Source organism: Dermacentor variabilis, chromosome 4 (assembly GCF_050947875.1).
Source record: "Dermacentor variabilis isolate Ectoservices chromosome 4, ASM5094787v1, whole genome shotgun sequence".
NCBI classification, from domain to species: Eukaryota; Metazoa; Arthropoda; class Arachnida; order Ixodida; family Ixodidae; genus Dermacentor; species Dermacentor variabilis.
In genome coordinates this window covers 210,162,446-210,185,036 of record NC_134571.1, presented here as the reverse complement: position 1 = coordinate 210,185,036, position 22,591 = coordinate 210,162,446, and the positions used below count along the sequence as shown (strand labels likewise).

General features: G+C 45.9%; 1 protein-coding gene across 4 annotated transcripts in view; it reads right to left on the bottom strand.

Annotated features, from left to right (window-relative positions):
* LOC142580091 (tyrosine-protein phosphatase non-receptor type 7-like) overlaps positions 1–22,591 on the bottom strand; it is a 166,977-nt gene that overhangs the window by 132,321 nt on the left and 12,065 nt on the right. For all 4 annotated transcript variants that reach the window (XM_075690869.1, XM_075690871.1, XM_075690872.1 and 1 more), the window contains exons 2-3: positions 16,265–16,395; positions 6,980–7,165 (exon numbers count right to left, since the gene is read on the bottom strand). In XM_075690869.1, coding sequence (XP_075546984.1) covers positions 6,980–7,165; positions 16,265–16,395 — 317 coding nt within the window. The remainder of the gene's footprint in view (positions 1–6,979; positions 7,166–16,264; positions 16,396–22,591) is intronic.

Here is a 22,591-nt window from a genome sequence, read left to right as displayed (position 1 = left end):
CGAGTCATACTTCTTCACAAGGGCGCTCACCTTGAAGCCGCATCGAGAGTCCTGCAAAATATCCATCTTCGTGTCAAGCGACACAGCTTTGCGCTTTGTCGGCGCCATCTTCGAACCGGGCTGAACCGTTGGTTGAGAGAGAGACGCAGGACGGGCGCCACCGCGCCACTTTGCTTGTCGGTTTTTTTTTTTCTTTCTCTCTCTTTCGGAGCGACTGTGGCCGACGCATCGCTACTATAATAGATATGTATAGATACTTGGGCCAACGTGCATGAAGCAGCTAGCGCCATGTTGTGGCGCGCTGCACCTACTCAGCTATTTTCCGGTGCACGTGTGGGGCGGGAAGCGCTGCGTGGTGATACGAACTTACAGAGGTAAACATTGCCTCATCTCGACATCGTTCGTTTCAGGGAACTAAGCAAAGCAAATGTTACGATTATTTGGCACAGAAAACGCTGTCCAGGCGGCAAAATTTTGATCGTGATATCCGATATGCGGTGAATAGCCTATCGTTATGTTTTTTTCCCCATAGGCCTAATGCATAAAATGACACTCTCATGTCGACCCATCGTTATAACCGATGTATCGTTATATGTGGTATCGTTATAAGTGGACTGCACTGTATTTGTTCTGTATAGCGCATGGTTCAAGCATACGGCATCACCAGTTATATATTTATAAACATTGTGCGGCGTTAGCCCGTTTTCGCTTGCTATTTAGAGAAAGAGGATGATAACCGAAGTATTTGTTGGTTGTGTTCGTTTAGTTCTCTACGACGCACTCACACGTATTAAGGAAATTTTGCGCTCAAAAATAGCCATCGCATTCTTTTTATGCTAATCCTCTCATATATTACATAATGGCTGTATACAGGCCAAAAAGGCAATGCCGAAGCACACAGCTTATATATGTATCGTGCTGGCTCACCAAACCGCAGTGATCGCTGTGTTGAGCAGCGCCATGGGCCTCATGCAGCAAGGCTAGCATAGACATATTGTAATTTGAAGCCTACTAGACCTTAAATGCGCGAGAACGATTCCGGTGCATCACAACTATTTGATAGTGCCTGTCGCTTAGATGTTTCATGGTTGCTTTAGGTTGGCCGTGCACGAGCATGCGTTCTTATGCTTTATGTTTTATTCCCTATGCCAAGCGATCAGGTAGTGAGCAGATTTAACATTTCATGCTGCTAATACAGAGGCACCGCTTTTCTTTGTTGAATAAAACCGATATAAGCAAAATAGTTCACAACACATACATACACTGCGGCTGATAAAGCGCGTCACATTTTTGTGCCCCGAAGAGATATTTCCGCCTACTGTAGTTACCGATGCATCGAAAGGCTTCCCTGACGACCTTATATGAATGGACATGACGTAAATTTCACAAAGTACCATCTAAAACATCTCGAAATCGTTCCGCAGCACGCGACAGCAATACTTTCAAGCAGCGCCGCGCCGGATCGCCCAATCCAGAGAGGAGGAAAGGCTCTCCGTGCGCCCTATCCTCCTCGCCCGATGAAAAGGTCTATAGACTTGACAACTACTGCTACACTGCCAGACAAGGCTTTCGCCTCATCACGGTCTTTACGATAGATGGTGCACTGGTGAAAAAAGGTTGTGTGTGTGGCTTTCAGATGTGTCTCTTAAACACATAGCAGCTTTAAAGGGAAGCTGAAACGGTTTTCAATTTCCATGAATTGCTGAGATTGGGAAGAACAGACCTAATAATTTACAGTTCCGAAATTTGTTTCTTCGTTTTGTTAATATAAGAGGCGGAAACTGCGCTAAATTCATATTACATTCACTGCGACGTCCCGTCGCTTGCGCACCTCGACGAAGCAGAGCAGGCGAAAGCGTACAACTGCTGCTGTGCCATTTGTTGTTTAAAGGGAAGCTGAAACGGTTTTCAATTTCCATGAATTGCTGGGATTGGGAAAAACAGACCTAATAATTTACGGTTCCGTAATTTTTTTCTTCGTTTTATTAATATGAGGGGCGGAAATCGCTTTCTAAATCACCCCCGCGGACACGCCCCCATGGCTTCCCGGAGCGCAGGGTGACGTGGTTGCCAGAGGAGAGAACCGGCGAGAGTGAAGTCACACGCGGGGACCGAGCTGCTGGACCGGCGTGCTGGCATGTGTTGGCATGCCTCTTTCCGTCCTGCGCTTTACTGAACGACGCTACGAGAGATTTGCCGCCGCCGCTCACGTTTGTTTTCTTTTGCGATTTTCGTAAACTGTTCTTTCTTTCAGTGCTGCGTGAGTGCCTACAGCCAAGGGCGCCCAACATGCCCTCGTTCTGTGCAGCATTCGGCTGCGCGAACACAGGCGGGCGAGACGATGTGGTGTTTCACAGGTTCCCGAAGGACAAGAAGCTTGCAGCGCAGTGCGGTGAGGAGAGATAAGTTCGTGCCGACGAAATCAACTGTGCTGTGCTCGGACCATTTCCGCGATAGCCGGATAGCCTTACGACAAATGCGGAAACGCGTTGTTGCTAGCGTTGCTATACTCCGTTTCATACATCAGGTGCAACGCTGTGGAGGCTTGAGATACTTCTTGCAGTAGCTGCATTCGCACTTAGAAAAAGTTCGGTGTTTCTTGACTCGATTTTTGAGAAAATTTTTCCTATATAAGCTCAGTTCTGAATAAAAAAAAAAAAAGAATTTACCCATAGAAACAATACGGCTGCTAACACGTTCTTTTAAATCAATTTTCTTTTCAGCATTTTTTAATTGCAGCCCATCGCGGCAGCTTCACGTGCATGCTCGCGCGAACAAACGCCGCTGGCACGCTGCGAAGCATAGACGGAAACACTCGCAGTAATAAATTTTGGTGACCAGACTTCGTGCGTAGCTTCCACAGCGTTGCACTTGAGGTATGAAATTGAGTATAGGCTTGCCTAGTGACATTCGACGTACGGTTGCAGTTATCGTGTTTACCACGCGGCGGTGCTAAAACAGCCTAATATCTTTATGTCAACACTAGCATGGAGCACGCATACCGATTCTTGATTGAGCCACAATCGCAAAGTCGTCGAACCATAGTATGAATATCGCACATATAATACCTCTGGCCATCTCTGGATGTGTATGATAAGCAACTTCCGTGACTGTACCTCGCAGCACTGCATGTGCGCGGTTTGAAACGCGGCACTTATGTTCGCGATCGTGTATCAACACTAAAAAAACCACGGGACTTTAGACAAGCAGCAGCAAGGTGCTTGACATCGTGGAATTGCACCCGTGTTTACAATCTAATGAGAAGTTAGTGCTTCGGCATTCTTCCAGCAGCAAGTTCCCAGTGACACTTTAGCGAATTTTTTCTCCCGTCATTGGAACGTGCAGCTACATGAAAAAGAAAAAGAACATACATACTAGCTAAGATTTCCAACGCGCGAGAAGGTGCACAAATAGCTCTCGCTGTTGGCACACTCAACATCATCGTTGCCGCCGTTACCGCCATTGCCGCCATCGTTTTCCGTATCGGCTGTCGGTTCGAACATGTACGGCGAAAATACAAGCTGTCCGAGACAGCGAGAACGTTCCATAATGCTTACAACTCATCTATGAAGCCAGAACAGAACAGCGTGCTACGCTCTGGAACAACGGCATGCGGCGGCGCCGACCGGCGACTGCTGCGAATGACGTCACAGCGGCCCCGACCAATCACGGGCAACAGCGGCGTTCGCGGGATGCCCTGAGGCGCTGGCGCACGTTTTCTTGAAAAAACAGCCGCTTGCGTTTGTTTCCGCCCTTTTTGAACCAGATATTCGTGTTCAGGGGACTCAAAACTGTAGAATGCCGCAGAGAACTCATTTTTTTCGAAAAGTGTTTCAGCTTCCCTTTAAGGAGCGCAGAAGCACATCTATCCCGTTCCTGAGGCGCGGCACGTGCAAACGAGTTGGTGTCCCCCACCTCGTGCGCCGCAGGTCAAGCTATTCACTGCTTGACTCTTCCCGAAAGTGTAGCAGGAGCCTGGCACAGTTCCAGGTAATGCAGGTCTCGAACAAAGCTGCTTTGCAGCACTGAAACGTCGCCCCCATCCGCCTATTGTGACAGCGCTTGCAAGCCGGGAAGGCTATACCGCAGAGAGAAGTAAGCACTCGGACAATTGGGGCCCAAGGGGCGACCCTCGGTGCCCGGTGTGACACCATCACACGGGTACCTACCATTAGCCGAAAATGGCGTCACCTGAGCGGGCTCGCCGATTGGCCGAACACGACGTGACTTCGAGACACCGAAGGGCTTAAAAGCCAGAGACCGGGAGCAGCAAGAGAGCATTCCTTGATTCATCCCGACGTCCTCCTCAACCTCGGCCAACTCCCGCACCCAACGGCAAGGTCCAAATATCTGGGGGACAGCAATTGGGATTGTCCTCCAGATCTAACACTGCCTCCCGACAGGCCACATTGCCAAAGATGCTCTTGGGCAGGTATGATACCCACCTACATGCCTCCATGAAAGATATATTTTCTTTGACTTTGATTGTGACGATTTCTTTTTATCTCTTCCAAGATGGGCAGGACTACGAGTATGTGGCATGCTCGCCATCGCGGTTGACACAATGTGGAGTCTTCTGGTACATTTCAGTGGAAGGTTCATTCTCACTACACTTGGCACAAATCATCCAGTCTCGACAGCTCTGTGAACTGTGGCCGAACCTTTGGCACTTGATGCATCTGAGAGGATTGTGCACGTATGGCCTAACATGAAGTTTGATATACCCAGCCTCGATGGACTCGGGCAGGAAACTTGATCCAGGATTTCAGCCTGGATTTTTTTGACGTTGCACCTCATCTTAATCAGTTTAACGTTTATGACATTCCGCTCACTAAAGCTCTGCAAGAGTTCTGTCTCAGTCAGCTCCAACAAATCATCACCTGGGACAGTACTGCAGGTGGTGTTCGCTTTATGATGTGGGTTTACTGTTGCTTGGATGTCTCCAATTTAAGTTAGATTAGGCAGTTTCTCGTGGTTTCTGGTTGCAGGGCTCCCAAAGGAGACCACCTCTTGCCATCCTCAATGCTTTATACCATGGACCAAAAGCTTCTGTCAGATACTTTGAGACAAGGAAAGGTGAAATCGTTCTTACTGGTTTGTCTGCTTTTTCACAATGAATCACATGAAATCGAGGAAAGTTCTGCATTTGGCGACCAAGAAGCTTGAAGACATTGGTGCACCCTCGTTTATTAGGATGATCAGAAAGTTTGGGGAAAGTGCTGTCTATTAGCACAGTGGGGTTTTCGGCAGCGATGCCAACCACCCACCAACAAGCCCAACGTGAGGACACGACAGGGATTGCTGCTAGAGAAGTCCTGCCAACGCCGGCTGTATGTCACCACTATAACCAAATACAGCATAACCAAGATTGGTTGGCCACACAAGGTTAACCCTTGCCGCCGAAAAGCTCGGAAGTGAGAAGAAGTGAAGAGAGAACAGGAAAGATGAAAAGGTTAGAGAGAAAGGCGAACGTTGAAGAGGAGGACAGGAAAAGGTGAGTGCCAATTTCCTCCAGGTGAGTCAGTCTGGAGATACCATCTATGTGAAACAGAGGGCAAAGAGGTGTGTTGCCTTTGCTAGGGAGCTTTAAAGGTCCGAACGCCCGGTATCGGCTCAACCCTCAAGATCCTCCTTTCCGCAGACACGGCTAAGTCGCGCACAGCTACAGGTGGGACAGTCCAACCCTCATGTGTTTGGGTACATGGTGTCGCAACACACGAAATGCCTGCTGACGCAGATGCCCCTTCAGGGGCCAGAAAGTGACAATTTACTATTAGGATGTGTTCATTCCCCGAAGTTTATTTCTTATTTTTTCAAATTTTACATTCGGAGGCAACTAAACCGATACAGTTGCAGTTGCCAAGCAATTTCTTGGACATCATTTTGATGCTGCCACTAACTCCCATTGGTCCCCTTGTGTGTGTGTCATTGTGCGTGTGTGGAAAAAAGGAGGTGTGGCCCAGACGTGAGCCATCTTTGTTTGTATGAAATATTTAGGCCCACATCTAGGTGTGCTGCTTTTACACAAGCATATGTACGGTAATTCAATTTATATCAGCAAAGTACTGGAAGAACTGCTTGTGTCTGCAGTCTACTTTTGTTAATTTGACCCTGATGGGAACAGGCAAAATTGATCAAATTATTCGGCGGGTCAAATTAAACAAGATGAAAAAAATATATATATATCCAACACAAACCACTGATTCATTTGGCAGTATTTGCTTGAGTCTAACACACACCCAAATCAACTGCATGGTTCTGTGTGTCCAAAGTAAAAAACTCTAATGAATGCACAATTAAAAAAAAATATTCAATTGCACCATGCAGGTCATCTTTGGCCCAATTTCCTTAGAAAACAGAAGGTGCATGTTAAGATTAAGTAAATACTGTAATCAGACATTTTGAGGTACCGTTTGCTTCAAAATCTTTCTAGGGCAGGCCGAAACTCTGCATTTTCGCTGGAGATAACATATTTTCAACGCAGTCACTGTCCCCTAAGTTGCACCGAGACAGATGCTGCCACTGAAGGGGTCACTATCGGGGTCACCATAGGCCCATGCATGCTGACTGGTCAGGCTTCAGGATAAAAAATAATGAAAGTTTGGGCCCATAGAAATGCATAGGTGCCCCGCTGGGACCTTGGGACAAGATGGAATTAACCAAAAAATCGAATTAACCAGAATCAATAAACGGAATTCTACTGTATTTACTATGCCATGAGTGGTTTATTGATTAGCTTGCATAAAAATGACACATTTCTTTACATCATTTTATATATTGAATTCTGGCTATACCAAGCTATTTTGTGATCCCCGCACTGTTTGATACATTGATGTTCAACTGTATTCCTCTTTAGTGACCTTTTGAGAAGCTTTCTCTTTCTTGAAGTGTGAGGACCGTCTTATTGATCGGCTGTCTGTATCAGTGACTGACAGTGTGCCAACATTACATGACCACTTGGAGGATAGTGCTTACTCACGGGACAGAGTCCAGCAAAAAGCAGCAGCAGCACGGCTGCCAGGCCCAGGGCGAGGAGCCAAGCCGTTCGTGCCGACGGATGGGCTCCAGCTGGTGCATCCCAGGGGGGCGTCGGCCGAACATCTTTCTGAGCCCCAGCCACCAGCGTGTCCGAATCGTCACCCTTGTGGTCAGGCATCGTAACAGGCTACACAAAAGAAATAGGTGCCAATGTAAAGTACAGGTCATTTCCTTTTATTACTTCAAAGTCTCTTCCGGGTATGTTATGTAAGCACTTGGAATCCTAATGCAAGTAGCATTCATTGGGAACTTTACCTGGTTTGCAGTATACATGTTTGGTAGTAACTAACCCAGGGTGTCTACCATGTTGACATTTCCAAATGCCATTTCCATTTGCGAGTTTTCCAGGTTTTCCCCGAGTGGCTTCGTAAAATTCCCCGAGTGACAAAGAACTTGGTTTTATTTCAAGACGGGCTGATACCATGTCACCCGATGCTGTTACTCTCTATAAGTATTTTAAAAACAAAGAAAAACTACTTAATCCAGTTTTAATAGTAAGGAGTAGTGTAAATAAAACAGAAGGGAGGGGTTAGCGAAATGCATAGCAAATAAAATACCTTCGAAAAGAAAAGGTAAAATCCATTGCGAATCGACTGGAACATTCTAAAATACAAATAAAAAGGAGATACATGTAGAAGCAAATATTTTTAATAAGAGCTATTTCTATCAATTGATAGCAAGCTCCATTCACATGAGGCCAGAACTTTCTCACAACTAATATTCTCTCTCACAACACCTTTTAAGTAAACCCCAACTGTTCTCGCATACTCTCAGACAGCGCACAATGCCTCAGTGTTGCGTTTCACTGTTTTAAAGAGTTTATTTTGTGTGCACAAGGAGCACCGGCATCTCGGTATCAGCCAACACTTCAGTTTTGTGTGAGCTGAAGCTCCTTCAAAGAAGCAGTGGCACGCTTCCTTTGCTGTTCATTCTTCAATGCGTAGGTCCTTTCTGTTCTCGTCTTCCTTCTGCCGTATGTTCACCCCGCAGACTATTTGAAGCATCCTCTTGGTCAGTTGTACAGTCAACGCCCGATTTCTCAGACTCCCTAGGGGTCGCGAAAACGTCCAAAAAATAGGCCGGTTCGAAAAAATGAATGCATGTATTTCACTGCCCTTCCCCAGGCCCCATAACAAATTTTGGTTATACACTGGAAGTTGTTACATGCCCTCTAGGGAGCGTTCTGCCGCAAAAAAAATTTCAAATCGGCTTATTAATAGCCGAGACAGAAATATTTTAGTGCCATGATTTCAGGAGGTGAGCTCCACTGCCAAGCAAGACACTCTATTTGCCCCATCTAACCTCTGCAAGTGAAATTCCTTCCCTGCGTTCTCCCACACCGGACCTCGAGGATTGCATGATACATACAAGGGCCCTGCCTTCATTTCTTTTTTCTCCTCGCTCTGTTTTTGTGATGCTGTGCATTTGCACTGACTGTGTCGCATGCGAGCTGTTGCGATTGTCTCGTTCCACGCAGCACACGATTTTACGCACTATGCACGAGGACACCTGACTAGCCGTGTAAGTCAGTGCTACACAAATACTGAGGCAGACACAAGCGGATCACAGAGCATGGTCCCGCGCTTTCAGTGTCTGCAGGCGATTGTACGACGTGGGAACAAGCAGATGAAATGGAAGTGCATCTCTCTTGCTGCGGTGTGAAGTAAAACAAAAACATGCAGACATTCGGTTTGTGTGTTTTATTATTTCTCTAAGCTTGAATTCGTCTATTCAAGCAACATATTACACATATAACAGATGTTGCCTTGAATAATTCTTGACGTCACGTGTCACCACGGGCAATGTCACAGTGCAAACAAGAGTACGTAGGCGCACTAGCACGTGCACGTCATCCTCCAGCTTGGTTCGCGGAGGCCGCGAGATGAACAGAAAATGGCATTCGGTTTGAAATTTCAGGTCTTTCCGCGGTGTGTAGCGATGTAATTTTTTGCAAACATGACTGTTATCACGCAATGTATGCTCTGCGCTTGTCAGCTCAAAATGGCCAGACCTGGCAAGGGGTCCTTTCAGACTCAAATCGCCACAGGCACATACGAAAAAGTTCTGAATGCCTTCCAGTATACTTATTAGGCGTCGGGCAGGGAGGTACAATTTCTCCAATGCTATTCACAGCGTGTTTACAGGAGGTATTCAGAGACCTAGATTGGGAAGAATTGGGGATAAGAGTTAATGGAGAATACCTTAGTAACTTGCAATTTGCTGATGATATTGCCGTGCTTAGTAATGCAGGGGACCAACTGCAATGAATTCTCACTGACCTCGACAGGCAAAGCAGAAGGGTGGGTCTAAAAATTAAGCTGCAGAAAACTAAAGTAATGTTTAACAGTCTCAGAAGAGAACAGCAGCTTACAATAGGTAGTGAGGCACTGGAAGTGGTAAGGGAATACACCTACTTAGGGCAGGTAGTGACTGCGGATCTGGATCATGAGACTGAAATAATCAGAAAAATAAGAATGGCCTGGGGTGCGTTTGGCAGGCATTCTCAGAACATGAACAGCAGGTTGCCATTATTTCTCAAGAGAAAAGTGTATAACCCCCCCAGCTGTGTCTTACTAGTACTCACGTACAAGGCAGAAACCTGGAGGCTTACGAAAAGGGTTCTCAGGGTGTCTACCAACCGGGAAAACCTGGAAAACTGGGAATTTTCGGGGATTTTGGGTAGTTCTGGAAAAACTCAGGGAAAACTCAGAGAATTTGTGCCTCTATCAGGGAAAATTAGCTGCGATTGTATTGAAGGGGTCGAAAGTCACGGTAATGCTGGCTCGAGCAAAAGACCGGAATCGTATTGAATTGTCTTTGACGCCCTGTCGTTGGCTGGAGGAGTTGCCAGTGTATAGTCAACGACTGACTTTCTGAATGCCCGATAATTTCGACGGCTTCACGGCACAACCATGTACCCCATAGAGTCAATATATCAGAACGTCTCAAATTTTGGACACAAGAAATATTCCCCGTCCGATTTTCTGGACTTTTTGCCGTGACCGCAGGTCCAAAACGGTCTTAATCAAAGCCACCACCGCTGCCGTTTTGATTACCTCGCCGCCTTGAATTGGCGCTCTCGCACGCAGATCCGCTGGCAGCCAGCCACCACTGCGGCAACGCTAGACCTAGCTGCTTCTATGTTCACTATTTACCTTCTTGCCGTTGGGTGCCGTGTTTTTCTTTGAAAGGATTCGCTGCTGTCAGCAATGGCACCGACTCCACCTTTGTGTTCCTCACGATTGGCTTAGAAGCTTGGAAAGCACGGCGCATTGCATAATGCCGGTTCCCGAAAGTCAGCTTCGCTTCTGTACAGGAATGTTACTTGGTGAAGCCTGTTCAAAAGTATTGCAGTGAAGCATAACAAGCGTTGGAAGGGGCTACTGCCACGGGACACAGTATGTATTCCTTAATTATACATGCACGCACACGGTATCTCGTGACAGAACGACAACCGATATGCCTAATACATGTACCTACACGCCTTCAGAGCGTTTTCGAATGTGCCTGTGGCAGTTTGAGCCCTTAAGGGCAGTAAATGACATGCATTTATTTTTTCCAACTGGCCGATTTTTCTGACGTTTTCGCGACCCCTAGGGACCAAGAAGATGCTTCAAATTGTCTGTGGGGCGAACGAGTGGCGGGAGGAGGACAAGAACAGAAATGACCTATGCATTGATGAATGAATGGGAAAGGAAGCGTGCTGCGGCCGTTTTGAAGGAGCTTGAGCTCAAGAAACAGTGTTGGCTGATGCCAAGGTGCAGGTGTCCCTCATCAAAACTAAAATAAACTCTTTAAAACAGTGAAACACAACACTGAGGCATCGTGCGTGGGCTGAGAGTATGTCAGGACAGTTGAGGTTGACTTACGAGCTGTAGAGAGAGCATCTCAATTGTGAAAAGTTCGGGCCTCATACCACTGCGCTCGCTATCAGTTGATAGAAATGGCTCATATTCGAAAATATTAGCTTCTGTATACATCTCCTTTTCATTCTATTTGAGAACGTCCGACTCGATTTGCAATTTTTTTCGAAGACATTTTGTTTGCTGCAAATTTTACTAACCTCTCCCTTTTATTCTCTTTTTGAATGACAAACACTTCTCCTTAGTACTCAAATGGGATTAAATAGTTTTTCCTTAAATTTTTTTTATATGTTTACTAGAGAGTGGGCGATATGGTTTCAGCCTGTTTTGACACAAAACATAGTTCTGCATCACTCAGGGAATTTTGCGAAAGTACTCAGGGGAAACCTGGAAAACTCAGGGAATTTAGAAATGTCAACTTGGTAGACACCCTGAGTTCTACTTAAATTGAGGACGACGCAACAAGCTATAGAAAGAAAAATGATGGGTGTGACGTTAAGGGATAAGAAAAGAGCAGATTGGGTGAGGGAACAAACTCGAGTTGATGACATCTTGGTTGAAATCAAGAAAAAGAAATGGGTATGGGCAGGACATGTAATGAGGAGGGAAGATAACCGATGGTCATTAAGGGTTACGGCCTGGATTCCAAGGGAGGGGAAGCGTAGCAGGGGGCGGCAGAAATTTAGGTGGGCGGATGAGATTAAGAAGTTTGCAGGGACGACATGAACACAATTAGAACAATGACCGGGGTAGTTGGAGAAGTATGGGAGAGGCCTTAGCCCTGCAGTGGGCGTAACCAGGCTGCTGCTGATGATGATACTTATTAGGCATATTGGTGCTCTATGACAGGAGATTGCGGGTGCACGCGTGCATAATTATGGAATACATACTGTGTCCCATGACTATTGCTCCTTTCCACACTTGTTATGCTTCACTGCGTAGCACTATTGTATTAAGGCGAAGCTGACTTTCGAGAACCGGCATTATGCAAAGCGTCATGCTTTACGAGCAATAAAACCAGCGCTAAACAACAGGACGTGTGAAGGGACAGACAACAGCGCTGTTGTCTGTGTTAACTGGCGCTCTCGCACGCAGATCTGCATGTGAGAGCGGCAGTTTGAGGCGGCGAGGTAATCAAAATGGCGGCGGTGGTGGCTTTGATTAATGCGATTTCTGACCTGCGGTCACGGCAAGACCGCAAATTGGACGGCGAAAGGTTCTTGTGTCCGGAATTTGAGATGTTCTTATACACTGACACTATGGGGTAGGAGATGGTGCCGCGAAGCTGTCCGAATTATCGGTCGTCCGGGAAGCCAGTCATTGACTGTACACTGGCAACTCCTCCAGCCGACGACACGGCGTCAAAGTAGTTTCTTCACGATTCCACTCTGTTACTCAAGCCAGCAATACCGTGACTTTCGTTCTCTTTCAAAAAGATTACACCAATTTTCCCTGATACAAGCACAAATTCCCTGAGTTTTCCCAGAGTATTTCCAGACTATTCAATATCCCTGAGAATTCCCGGCTGGTAGTTACCCTCCTCTATGCAATCTTTGGTCACTCGGAATGTGACACCATGTATTTTCCGCTTTTCAATGATGAGTTAAAAAGTAAAAAAAAAAAAAAATAAACAACCCTAATATTTCTCTGGTGCAGGACTGAATCGGAGTCATGTCATATATACAGTAGAACCTCATTAACACGTTCTGGAAAAACAAAATGTGAGAAACAACATAGTACTAACCAGGAAAATGTATGGCCCGAGGTGACTAAAAATTTGGAAGACTGTCTTGTGCAAGTCATTGCATCATGAGACACCAATGCGCACCGAGCTAGTGGAGCCCAAGATGCATGTTGTTTTTGCAGCTTCGGCAAGCTTGCATTTCTCCAATTCAGCCTGGTTGAGCAGAGAAGATTTGCGCACACCGAACGAGGTAACTGACTGCGTATGAGCATTCTAACATGAAAAATGACACAGGCAGGCAAATACTGTGGGGAAGCTGCCGTGGTGGGCGCCTACTGCTCTGAATTGCACATGCTTCGCGGCTTTTCTTGTTCACTTGGGATCTAGCAGCCAGAAAACACATTACATGAATGTAGTTTGGTGATGCACTGAACATAGGTGCCGGAAGATGGTGTTTTCTGGAAAAGCATTCATCAGCAAAAAAGAAGTGCGACTGTATTGGGCCGTTTCATGTGTTCTCCATTGCAAATGCTGGTGTGAAGAACTTGTAGGAAACAGAATAATACCAACAAGGTTCTAGTCTATTCCAATCGTGTTTGAATATATATGTTCATAAACATGAAGTATGGACTTCAGAATGACACCACTAGATGCCGCAGCATGTCCAGAAGGAGCCTGGCTGCACTACATGCCTTATACAGTGAAACCTTGTTATAAAAAAGTTGAAGGAGGGGTCGTAATTAGTTCGTTATGACTATTAATTAATTATAGCCACTATCCATTTCCATCCCCAATTAGCAAGCAAGAGAGGATGTACTCACCACCAAATTTCACAGCAGCCCGCCACGCGAAAAGGAAACGGCCGTTGCATGGAAAAAAAAGTGGGAAAAAAAAATAACAGCAAGGCAGCAAGGACTTCCTACTTTATTCACGCCAAACGGCTTATCACTGATCGATCAACAGCACACCAGCCGGCAACTCACTTCGCAGAAAAAAAAAGTCTATGATAGGTTTTTACCATGTCTTCTTCAGGTGAATGATGGCTTTTTCAGCTGCAGCTGCTATTTCGATTTCATCCTTGACATCATCATGAGTGCCAAAGAAGCGGTGCAACAGGTCTGCCGCATCCAGCGCTTGTGCGGATGTCGGTACGTCGGGTTAGGCTACGGGTTGGCATCGATACATTCGTCACCGTCGTCACTAGACACCCCCGTCACCGCGTGCACAATTTCCGCCTCCGTTAGCTCTTCGGTCGTCACCGCGTCAGCATCGGCACTGACGTACCTGCAGAAGGTGTCACAGTCGGGCACAACACCAGCGTCAAGGATGTCCCATGATGCTAGGGCATGGTCGTCCGTGGCGCCCTCATTGGCTTCCTCAGATCTTTACTGTAACCGCCGCTGCTGACACCTAATGAGGCATGCCCGAAGCAATTGGCGATCATGCTTGGCGGTACAGCCATCCAAGCAGCCTGCAGTATTTCGATTGCCATGTACAAGTCAATCGTGGACTTGCACTTCATGCTCATATTGAGCAGAATCCAGTCGATCACATGCTTGCGGTAGCCGGACTTAAACTTCATGATAACTCCTTGGTCGAGGGGTTGCACAACTGCAGTGCAGTTTGGCGGCAAGAAGCATAGCTCGATGTTCTTGAGCACAGCGGCAGTGTGGTGGGCTGCGTAGTTGTCCAGTACGAGGCATATCTTCCGGTTTTGCTTGCCCAGCCGCTCGTCCCACTCCCGCAGCCGTTGTGTGAAAATTTCTATCATCATCCAAGCCTTAAAGTTGGACACGCAACTTGCTTGGAGCTTTCGTTTGCCTTTAAAGCATCGTGGTGACGCACTTTTGCTGACCACGAGGGCTGGCACCTTTTACGACCCATCCATGTTGGCACAAAGCAGCAGGTCACGTGGACCTTGCTCTGCTTACCGCCCTTGCAGCGTTCACACTTGAGGGTCAAGGTTTTTTGCGGCAGCATCTGGTAGAAGCGGGCGGTCTAATCTGCATTGAACAAATCCTTGGCACTGTATTTTTCTAGCAGCTGTCCAATGTTTGTCTCCACCCACGCCACTGCAGCTTCGTGGTCAACAGACTGCGCTTCCCCACTGAGAGCCCTGCCGACGATGTCGTGGCGCTCCTTGAAATGCTGCAGCCATCTGACACCACAAGATTATAGTGCCCCATGATGCACGTGAAGTCCCTCACTTTGTGCCGCAACATTGCCCCACTCACAGGAGTGCCGCTTGCTCTTGCGACCAAAAACCACTTGAAGACCACCTTCTCTACAGCTTCGAAAGCGGGGGCTCACAACTTCTTTCTGTCACCTTTTACGCCACGTGCGACAGCACCGGTGACAGCTTCTTTGCTTCTCAAAATGGTCGACAGCATGCTCAACGCTGTGCCAAAATCTTCAGCCCCTTTTATCTTCATGCCAGATTTGACGGCTTTCAGCATAGCCACCTTTCCGCAGTGGGAACTTTCTCCTTTCTGCAGTGGGAACTTGCATGAACGAACCGATAGAAACACTCATCCTCAATGCGCATGCAGGCAGCAAAAACAACAAGCAACAACAAAACTGCAGTTGGTGCTGCCCACGCGCATAGCGGAAGAGCGGGCGGGTCCATCAGTTCCACGGGAAAGGGGAGGCCGGGAGACGTGCATGTCGCATGCTATAAGACATTTACTTGACGGGTAACAAAATGGTTAGTAAATGCTCATTGTGGATGAAAAAAAAAAAACGTTCGTTATACCCATTGCGAGGAAATTTTAGCTTCGTTAAAAAGAGGTTTTCAATTCATGGGCATCTATTGGAATTTCAAGGAGAATTATGATTGCTTCGTTATATCCAATAGTTCGTTACATCCTGTTTCGTTATAACAAGGTTTTACTGTACACGACGGTTTTTGGCAGTGGCAATATAGTGCGTCACTACATATATCACTTCAATGCCAAGTGCATTAAGGTTGACAGTCCATCCCGACATTATTTCTGCCGGAAATTTTTGTTTGTAAAATAGCCCGGTATGCACAAAGGCTGCACTTTTTACCTGAGAGAGCTTTTTGTCAATGCTGTTGTGTACGGTATACTAGCATAAAGTGATAACTGTTTGTTTTTTGTCTTTACATGCATTTAGCTTAAATATTCTACTTGTGCAGCCTGCTCACTCCTGGACTTCAGTGAGAGCATGATAAAGATCACAGTATAAATAAAATATATAAATCCACTATTCATAAATTCACAAACCGATAAGCCCAAAATGTAAAGAAAAATGAATTAGCGAGCCAAGAAAAACAAAAGAAATTCAAACGATTTGGAGGTTCACAGGAAGATGGAGATGAATAATGAACGGGTGCGTAAGCTATAATGAATTAAACCCCCCTCCAGGGGGAAAGGGGGGTAAAAAGGCACAGGATTGTGCTGATGATTCTTCCCAACTGGGAATGTCAAAAACGAAGGATCTCTATGGGTAATCAGAAATGCCTGTTTGAATGTGTGACTCAAGCAGCACCTCTTGTCCTATTGCTGTGATCCCTCGTCTGTCAGATAATAGGTCAATGCTTTCAGTTCAAAATGAAAAGATGCACACAAAGTTAGTGGTTCTCGCAATCAGAGTTTATACTGTGAAAATGTCTACGCATCACAAAAAAAGAGTGTGCGGCATGAACCAACCAACACACCTCATTCTCCGTGTGCTCAGTTGCCAAGAGTCCCTCGAGCATTGTCGAGGACAAAGTGCCACTGTCAACTTGGAGCCCCTGGAGCCAGGGGCGGCCCCCATTCTTGCTTCCAAGGCCGGCAGCTGCGGAAGCTGCAAAGAGAACAGGGAGCAAGGTTCACTGATTAATCGATTGGGTTCAGTGTCGTAATGTAATATGGGTGTCACATGGGCACTTTCTATTGTGATTGAGCACGACTAGAATTGATTTTCAAAATCGCAATCGGTATCCTTCTGCAACCTGCATAAATGAACCAATCACCACCGAGAAATTCGATCCTGATCAGACAGGATTGCAACTGAAAATGCACTGTGTAACACCTTTATAGCATAGGGGTTCTGAGGAACAACAGTGGAGGGCGAAAATTTCGGCGTCAGCTCTTGCCGCCGAAATTCCGTCGTTCTTTGCAGGAACCTCCGATTTTCTGACTCTCACAGACGAATTTAGCAAGACGATTGCACCTGATCTTCTCCTGGTGCAAGCTGCTGACCACCACCGTCTCTTAGAAACCTACTGCAACATTTTCTACCTTGACAGCCGCCCTTTAGCCCAGACATCGGTGGTCACTCATTGCATTTACACCGTGTTTCACATGCTGAACGACAAGTTGTACAATGAGAAGTTGATAAAATGTTGACTCAAGGTGCTATCCAGCCATATTGCAGTTCGTGGGTGTACACTGTTGTCCTTGTAAAGAAGAACGGCAGTTGGCGCATTTTTGTGGATTACAGATACCTTAACACAATCACACACTAGAATGTATACCCCTTGCTGCGTATTGAGGACGCCTTGGACTGCTTGCACAGGGCTATTGGATCTTGCCGTTGAGTGCGGGAGTTGGCCAATGTTGAGGAGGATTTTGAGAACTGAAGGTTTATTTACATTTACAGTAATAACACAAAGTAATGAACAGTCAAAGTCACTGATGGCTGGCAGCAAATTAGACGCTGTGGCCCGTGGCAAGAAAAACAAAGAAAAACTCTTCTCCCTGTCTCTCGCATTTAACCCCTTCGATCTCTCTGGGTCACATCATTTCCGGCCAATTGTTGAGCCAGCTCAGGTGTCGTCATTTTCCTCCAATGGTAGGCTCCCGTGCAAGTGCCGTCACATTCAGCCAATGGGGACGCTCCAAGGGCTCCATTGTCTGACTGTTGACTTGCCTCCGGCATCGCCTCCTCACCTGGAAGCACTCAGCTGGAGGAGATGGGTTGTTCTCGAACGACCTTCCAGAACCGAAAAACAGCTTTGCTTGGGACCAAGATCAACTACCTAGAACCGTGCCAGCCTCCCGTTTCACTTTCGGGAAGAGTCAAACGGGGGGAAGGGGGGGGGGAGACAATAGCTCGACGTGCGGCGCATGAGGTGGGGGCTGCCAACCTGTCTGACGGGTCCAGTAACGTAGCAGACGCACCCTGGCGCACCATAATTGGAATGTGACGACGATTGGATGTGGTCGGGAACTTGAGTGATGCCAGGAAAAGGGTCCGTAATGTTTTGCAGACGAGTGTGGTGATATGTGGCGTGTCTGTGACATCGGAGTGTTGAGCATAGTAGCTGGGGAGGTTGGCTTTGAACTGTGTATCCTGCACGAGGATGATGGAGGGTAGGGGGTTTAGTGTAGGTAGGAACTGCTGCAGCTGCACTCACTTTACCCTCAAGCTGCGGCGATTGCATTGTAATAGTGTAAGATTGGTGTGATTATTGTCCCTGTCCCGCCATAGTGAAGCGTGGGTGGGCAGAGCATAGGAAGTGGAGTGCTTTTGGGGGAAATAGGGGGGACTGTGAAGGTGAAGTTGGGTATGTGATGTTGCAGGGCAGGTATGAGGGCCTCCTGTGTTTGTTCTCTGCTTTGTAGACGGAGGTCAAGTTGTGTGAGTTTAGTTTCGAAGGAACTTGTGGTTCTAGTAAGGATAGACTCCATTTGAGTCTCTAGGCGTGTCATCATTGTTTCTGAGAAATTGGCGAGCTTGGCATCGATGCGCAACTAGAATTCGACAAGCTTGGCTTTCAGCGTAGCCTCAAATTTGGCGTCAAGTGTTGCCTCTAGCGCCCTCACGGAGTTGAAGACATAATTCCTCTTGTTCTTCGAGCATAAGCTTTCCACCGCCTAACACCCACAGACAAACGGACTGGCGGAGCGGCTCAATTGCATGTTGACAGAAATGCTGTCAATGTACATTTCTGACGACCACAGTAATTGGGACATCACGTTACTCTTTGTGACCTTCGCCAATAAGTCGTCCCATCACAAGATCACTGGCTTTTTTCCCTTTTACCTTCGGTTCGGCCGCCATAGTTCTTTGCCTTTTGATGCACTGCTTCCATCCTCGACGAACACTCCCACTGAATATGCTCAAGACGAGTTCACCCGGGCTCGCACGGCATGCCAGATTGCCGTCTCTCGGCTCACTGAGTCTCAGGCCGCGCAGAAGATCCGGTACGACAGCTGACATAGGGACGTTCGATTTCCTGCTGGCTCAGTTGTCCTCCTATGGACACCATCTTGCCGCGTCGACTTGTATTAAAAGCTGCTGCCACGCTACACAGGGCGCTACACGATACTGCGCCAGCTTGACGATATGAACTGCAAGATCGCTCCGCTGGCGGGAGTGTCCTCACGGCCGTTGTACATGTGTCCCGGCTGAAGCCTTACCTTGCCACAAGTTCACCTCCCTTTAGTTAGTGCCGAGACAGCGCCTTTACAAGTGGGGGTTATGTTACGGCGCAACCAAGAGTAGCGTCAGCCAAGAGAACACGATTTGACATGCAGAGGTGGAATCAGTCTTGACAGCCATTTTGTTTATGCATCATTGTCCCCCGAGTAAATATTGTAAATATATCTTTATATGTGACTTCTGCAATGTAACAATATTATGAAGCTTGAATGTGTTTACAGAAAGAAGGATTACCTAAACTATTTAAGACATAAAAACTTCACATGCCACTTGAATGATTGAAAGTACAATTTCCAGACACTGTGGGCTAGATGGAAGCTTAGATGGTTTATGCTCTTTTGAAACACCTTATCAAGTAAAATGAAAGTAAACAATGTTGAAATCATGAAGTCTATTTCCAGTTGACTGACTTGCTGCAGTCACAGGCAGTTTCATCACTTAATACATTCAAGAGTGCAATTCATTACTGCCCTGAACTGTTGAAGCTGATAATTTCATCATGGAGGATCTATGTTTTTAATAGCTCTATTGCTATGGTGATCAAAAAAACTTGCTGTCAGCCTAAAAACCTCTATGATACGTCATTACATAGTCCTACATGTCTGCGATGCATTTCAGAAGTTACAAAAAGGCATTATTTTTTTAAATGCAAAAAATTATTTGTTGAAACGTTCTGCGCAAATCATGCCGACAGCTTAAATATCGAAGCCTTGCCAGCTGCAAGGAAATATTGTCAATATATTGAGCCTGACAACCTATTCAACAGACTGTGACTGGCTTTTTTTTTAATCAATACCAGGAGAAGCAATGTTAAGTGCCACAGCCTGGAGTTCTATATTTTTCTTCTTTCCACGAATGCAAAAAGTGGACGACGATCATGTTTGACCACATCAGCCTGAACCTGAACAAGGCACATATGAATTTTATAGCCAAGCACGCTCAGGCTGTCAAACAGCAGTAACACGCAACAGAAGACTTTTTCCATGCTCGTGTAGACTTTCAGATGTAATTATGAAGGTGTTTTCTACTTGCATCGTTTCATAACAGACTTGATTCCAGGGAGCAGGGTGCAAGCTGGATGTTCCTCTTAAAGTAAAAAAGAAATTTACTGATTACACTGTGACATATCTTTTAAAATGCTTAGTCTAAATGATATCAGCACTCTCTCTGAATTTGCTTGGTACATAGGTGCAAAAATTTCTATTTATAAACTGCATGAAATGTACCTTTCAACTCTGCAGGACTCCTTGAATAAATTAACACGCAGTGATTTTCTGTGTGCAATGGCAGCATGGTCCACCTGGTACACACCAAGCACAAGCCACATTGCTTAGAGCATGCATCTTTTGGTAATAAAATGCAGATCATGACACTGTTTCTCTGTCATCTGCATTGCAGACAAAGTCAGCTTTGTCATCTGCATTCCAGGCCGGCAAACTTGGTGCACATACGAGAAAAGTGGATGCTGACACACAATTATTTTTTATTTTAAGAAATAATGCCTTTTGTAACTTCTCACATGCACAGCAAACATGCAGAGCTACCTTATCTTATGAGCTATCAGATATATTTTTAGGTCAACCACCAAAGCTATGTTTGTTACTTTGAACACGAACCTTTCAGCAAAAAATCTGAATTTTTCGGCTATACTATGTCAACAGAGTTACCATATTATATTTAATTCGTGCCTCCTGAATTTTCCTGCCATTCTGAGAAAAAATCTAACTTTGGAACTTGCTTTTGCCAGTGCCAAAAGCACTGGAAGTATACAAATACTTGAAAAATTGTCTTGCAATACACACCATTTGAATGCCTAGATAATGAATAGATTACACAATGTGCTTTTGGGAAAAAAAGAATGCCTTCAAGTTCAGCTGGGCAAGAAAGATAAATTGTTGCCAAAATACTGCAAAATTTTTGGCATGAAAAATAGATGTGGAGAATGAGTTTTAAATTCCAACAAACATGTGGAAATTTTTTCAGTATATATGTAACGTTAAAAAAAACACACTGGTTGATTTGGCATGAAATGACCCAGAACAGAGCATGCATGTGTGTGGTCATTAGTGAAGGATAACACTGTACTTTTTGCCAAACACAAATTGTGCCATCTGGTGTTTGTGTAATGTCTCTCTAGCAATGCTGTTGCCATCGAATTCAGCCTGCCTCAGCGCTAGAATTACCTTTTCCCTGAAGCGCTCTAACCTCAGCGGTACAACACTGATGAGTCAACACATCTGTGTGTCACCTGCTCCATCATGCTTGCATAACAGTGCACTGCCCACCTGCCTCACTCAAACTGTGCGTGAGTCATATGCAGCTACCTATTGCCTCATTCACAAAGCTGCCTGCCTCTATTGAGTTCAGCTATGAATGAAATCTGCAACAAGAATTTCGTACAGTTAAGTAGAGGGAAAGTAGTGCTGTGGTGCTGTTGCATGCATGGGAATGATAGGAAGTTTGGGTTGGCTTTTCTTTCTTGACGAACGAGGAGGCCCATCGAGCTTTCTGTCTCTCGCAATGGTACACTACCACAGCATGCAACACACCATTTTTTGTTTATAATTCCGTAACAACACCCTTTTGTCAAAATATAAGCGTGCTCACTACAGTGAGCAGTTATATCAAATGAGAACAGTATCACGAATGGTCCACCGAAGTTGGAGGAAGCAAATGAGCGTGTTCACTGTGCACCACCTCAATCATATGGCAATCGAAACCGAATGTGGCTCCAGCATCATTCATTCAAGATATCACCAGGGTCTTTCTATACCTTTCTTCTGGTCATGAAATTTCCCCGAAAGTTTCATACATGGACAGGTGGCACCAGAGGCACTGGCATAAGTAGACGGGGAACAAACAATCTGCCACGTCACATGGCCGGGCTGTGCGACCGTGCGCATTCTTCACAAGGTGCCCCTCCACCATTTGTTTCGGCATGTTTGCAGAGTGAACCTGCAATCGGAACTCTTGGCAAAATAATTTACCGTGCAATGCATTTGTGCTTTAGTTGTACACAGCACTGCTGCATGACTGACATGGCCCCCCTTCACCCCAAGTAGCCTTCCTTGCACAAACTGCATTGGTTAGCTCCATTTCCACTTTGCATAGCTAGTTAGATAACTTAGTAATATTGTCACGTAGGTGACGGCGAGCTGCCTAGCACGCAGGCAGACAGAAAGAGACGCTGCGTCGGCGATAAAACTTTTTTATTGGGCGAGCTTGTGCCCTAAAGCAATCAAACAAATCGGTGATGGTGAAAGCAGCAAGCGCGCCTATGGTGTTCGTCGGACTGAGCCAGCACAAGCGGTGGTCCCGTATTTATACATTTCGTCGTCAAGCGAAGTGAGCTGCTTCGCTGCAAACTGAAATATACGCATGTGGCAATATTCGGTTAGTTCAGCAAGTCGGTTATTTATTAATTGATTAGTCACTTAGTATGTTTATTATAGTATTATCTTAGCTGTTAGGTTGGTTGTTAATTTAGTGAATAATTCTGTTAGTTTACTTAGATAAATTAGTTAAGCTAAATAACTGTTAGACTAGTTAATATGTCTTGCTAGATTAAATAATTAGTTTTAGTTCATTAGGCAGTTACTTTGGTTAGTTTTGT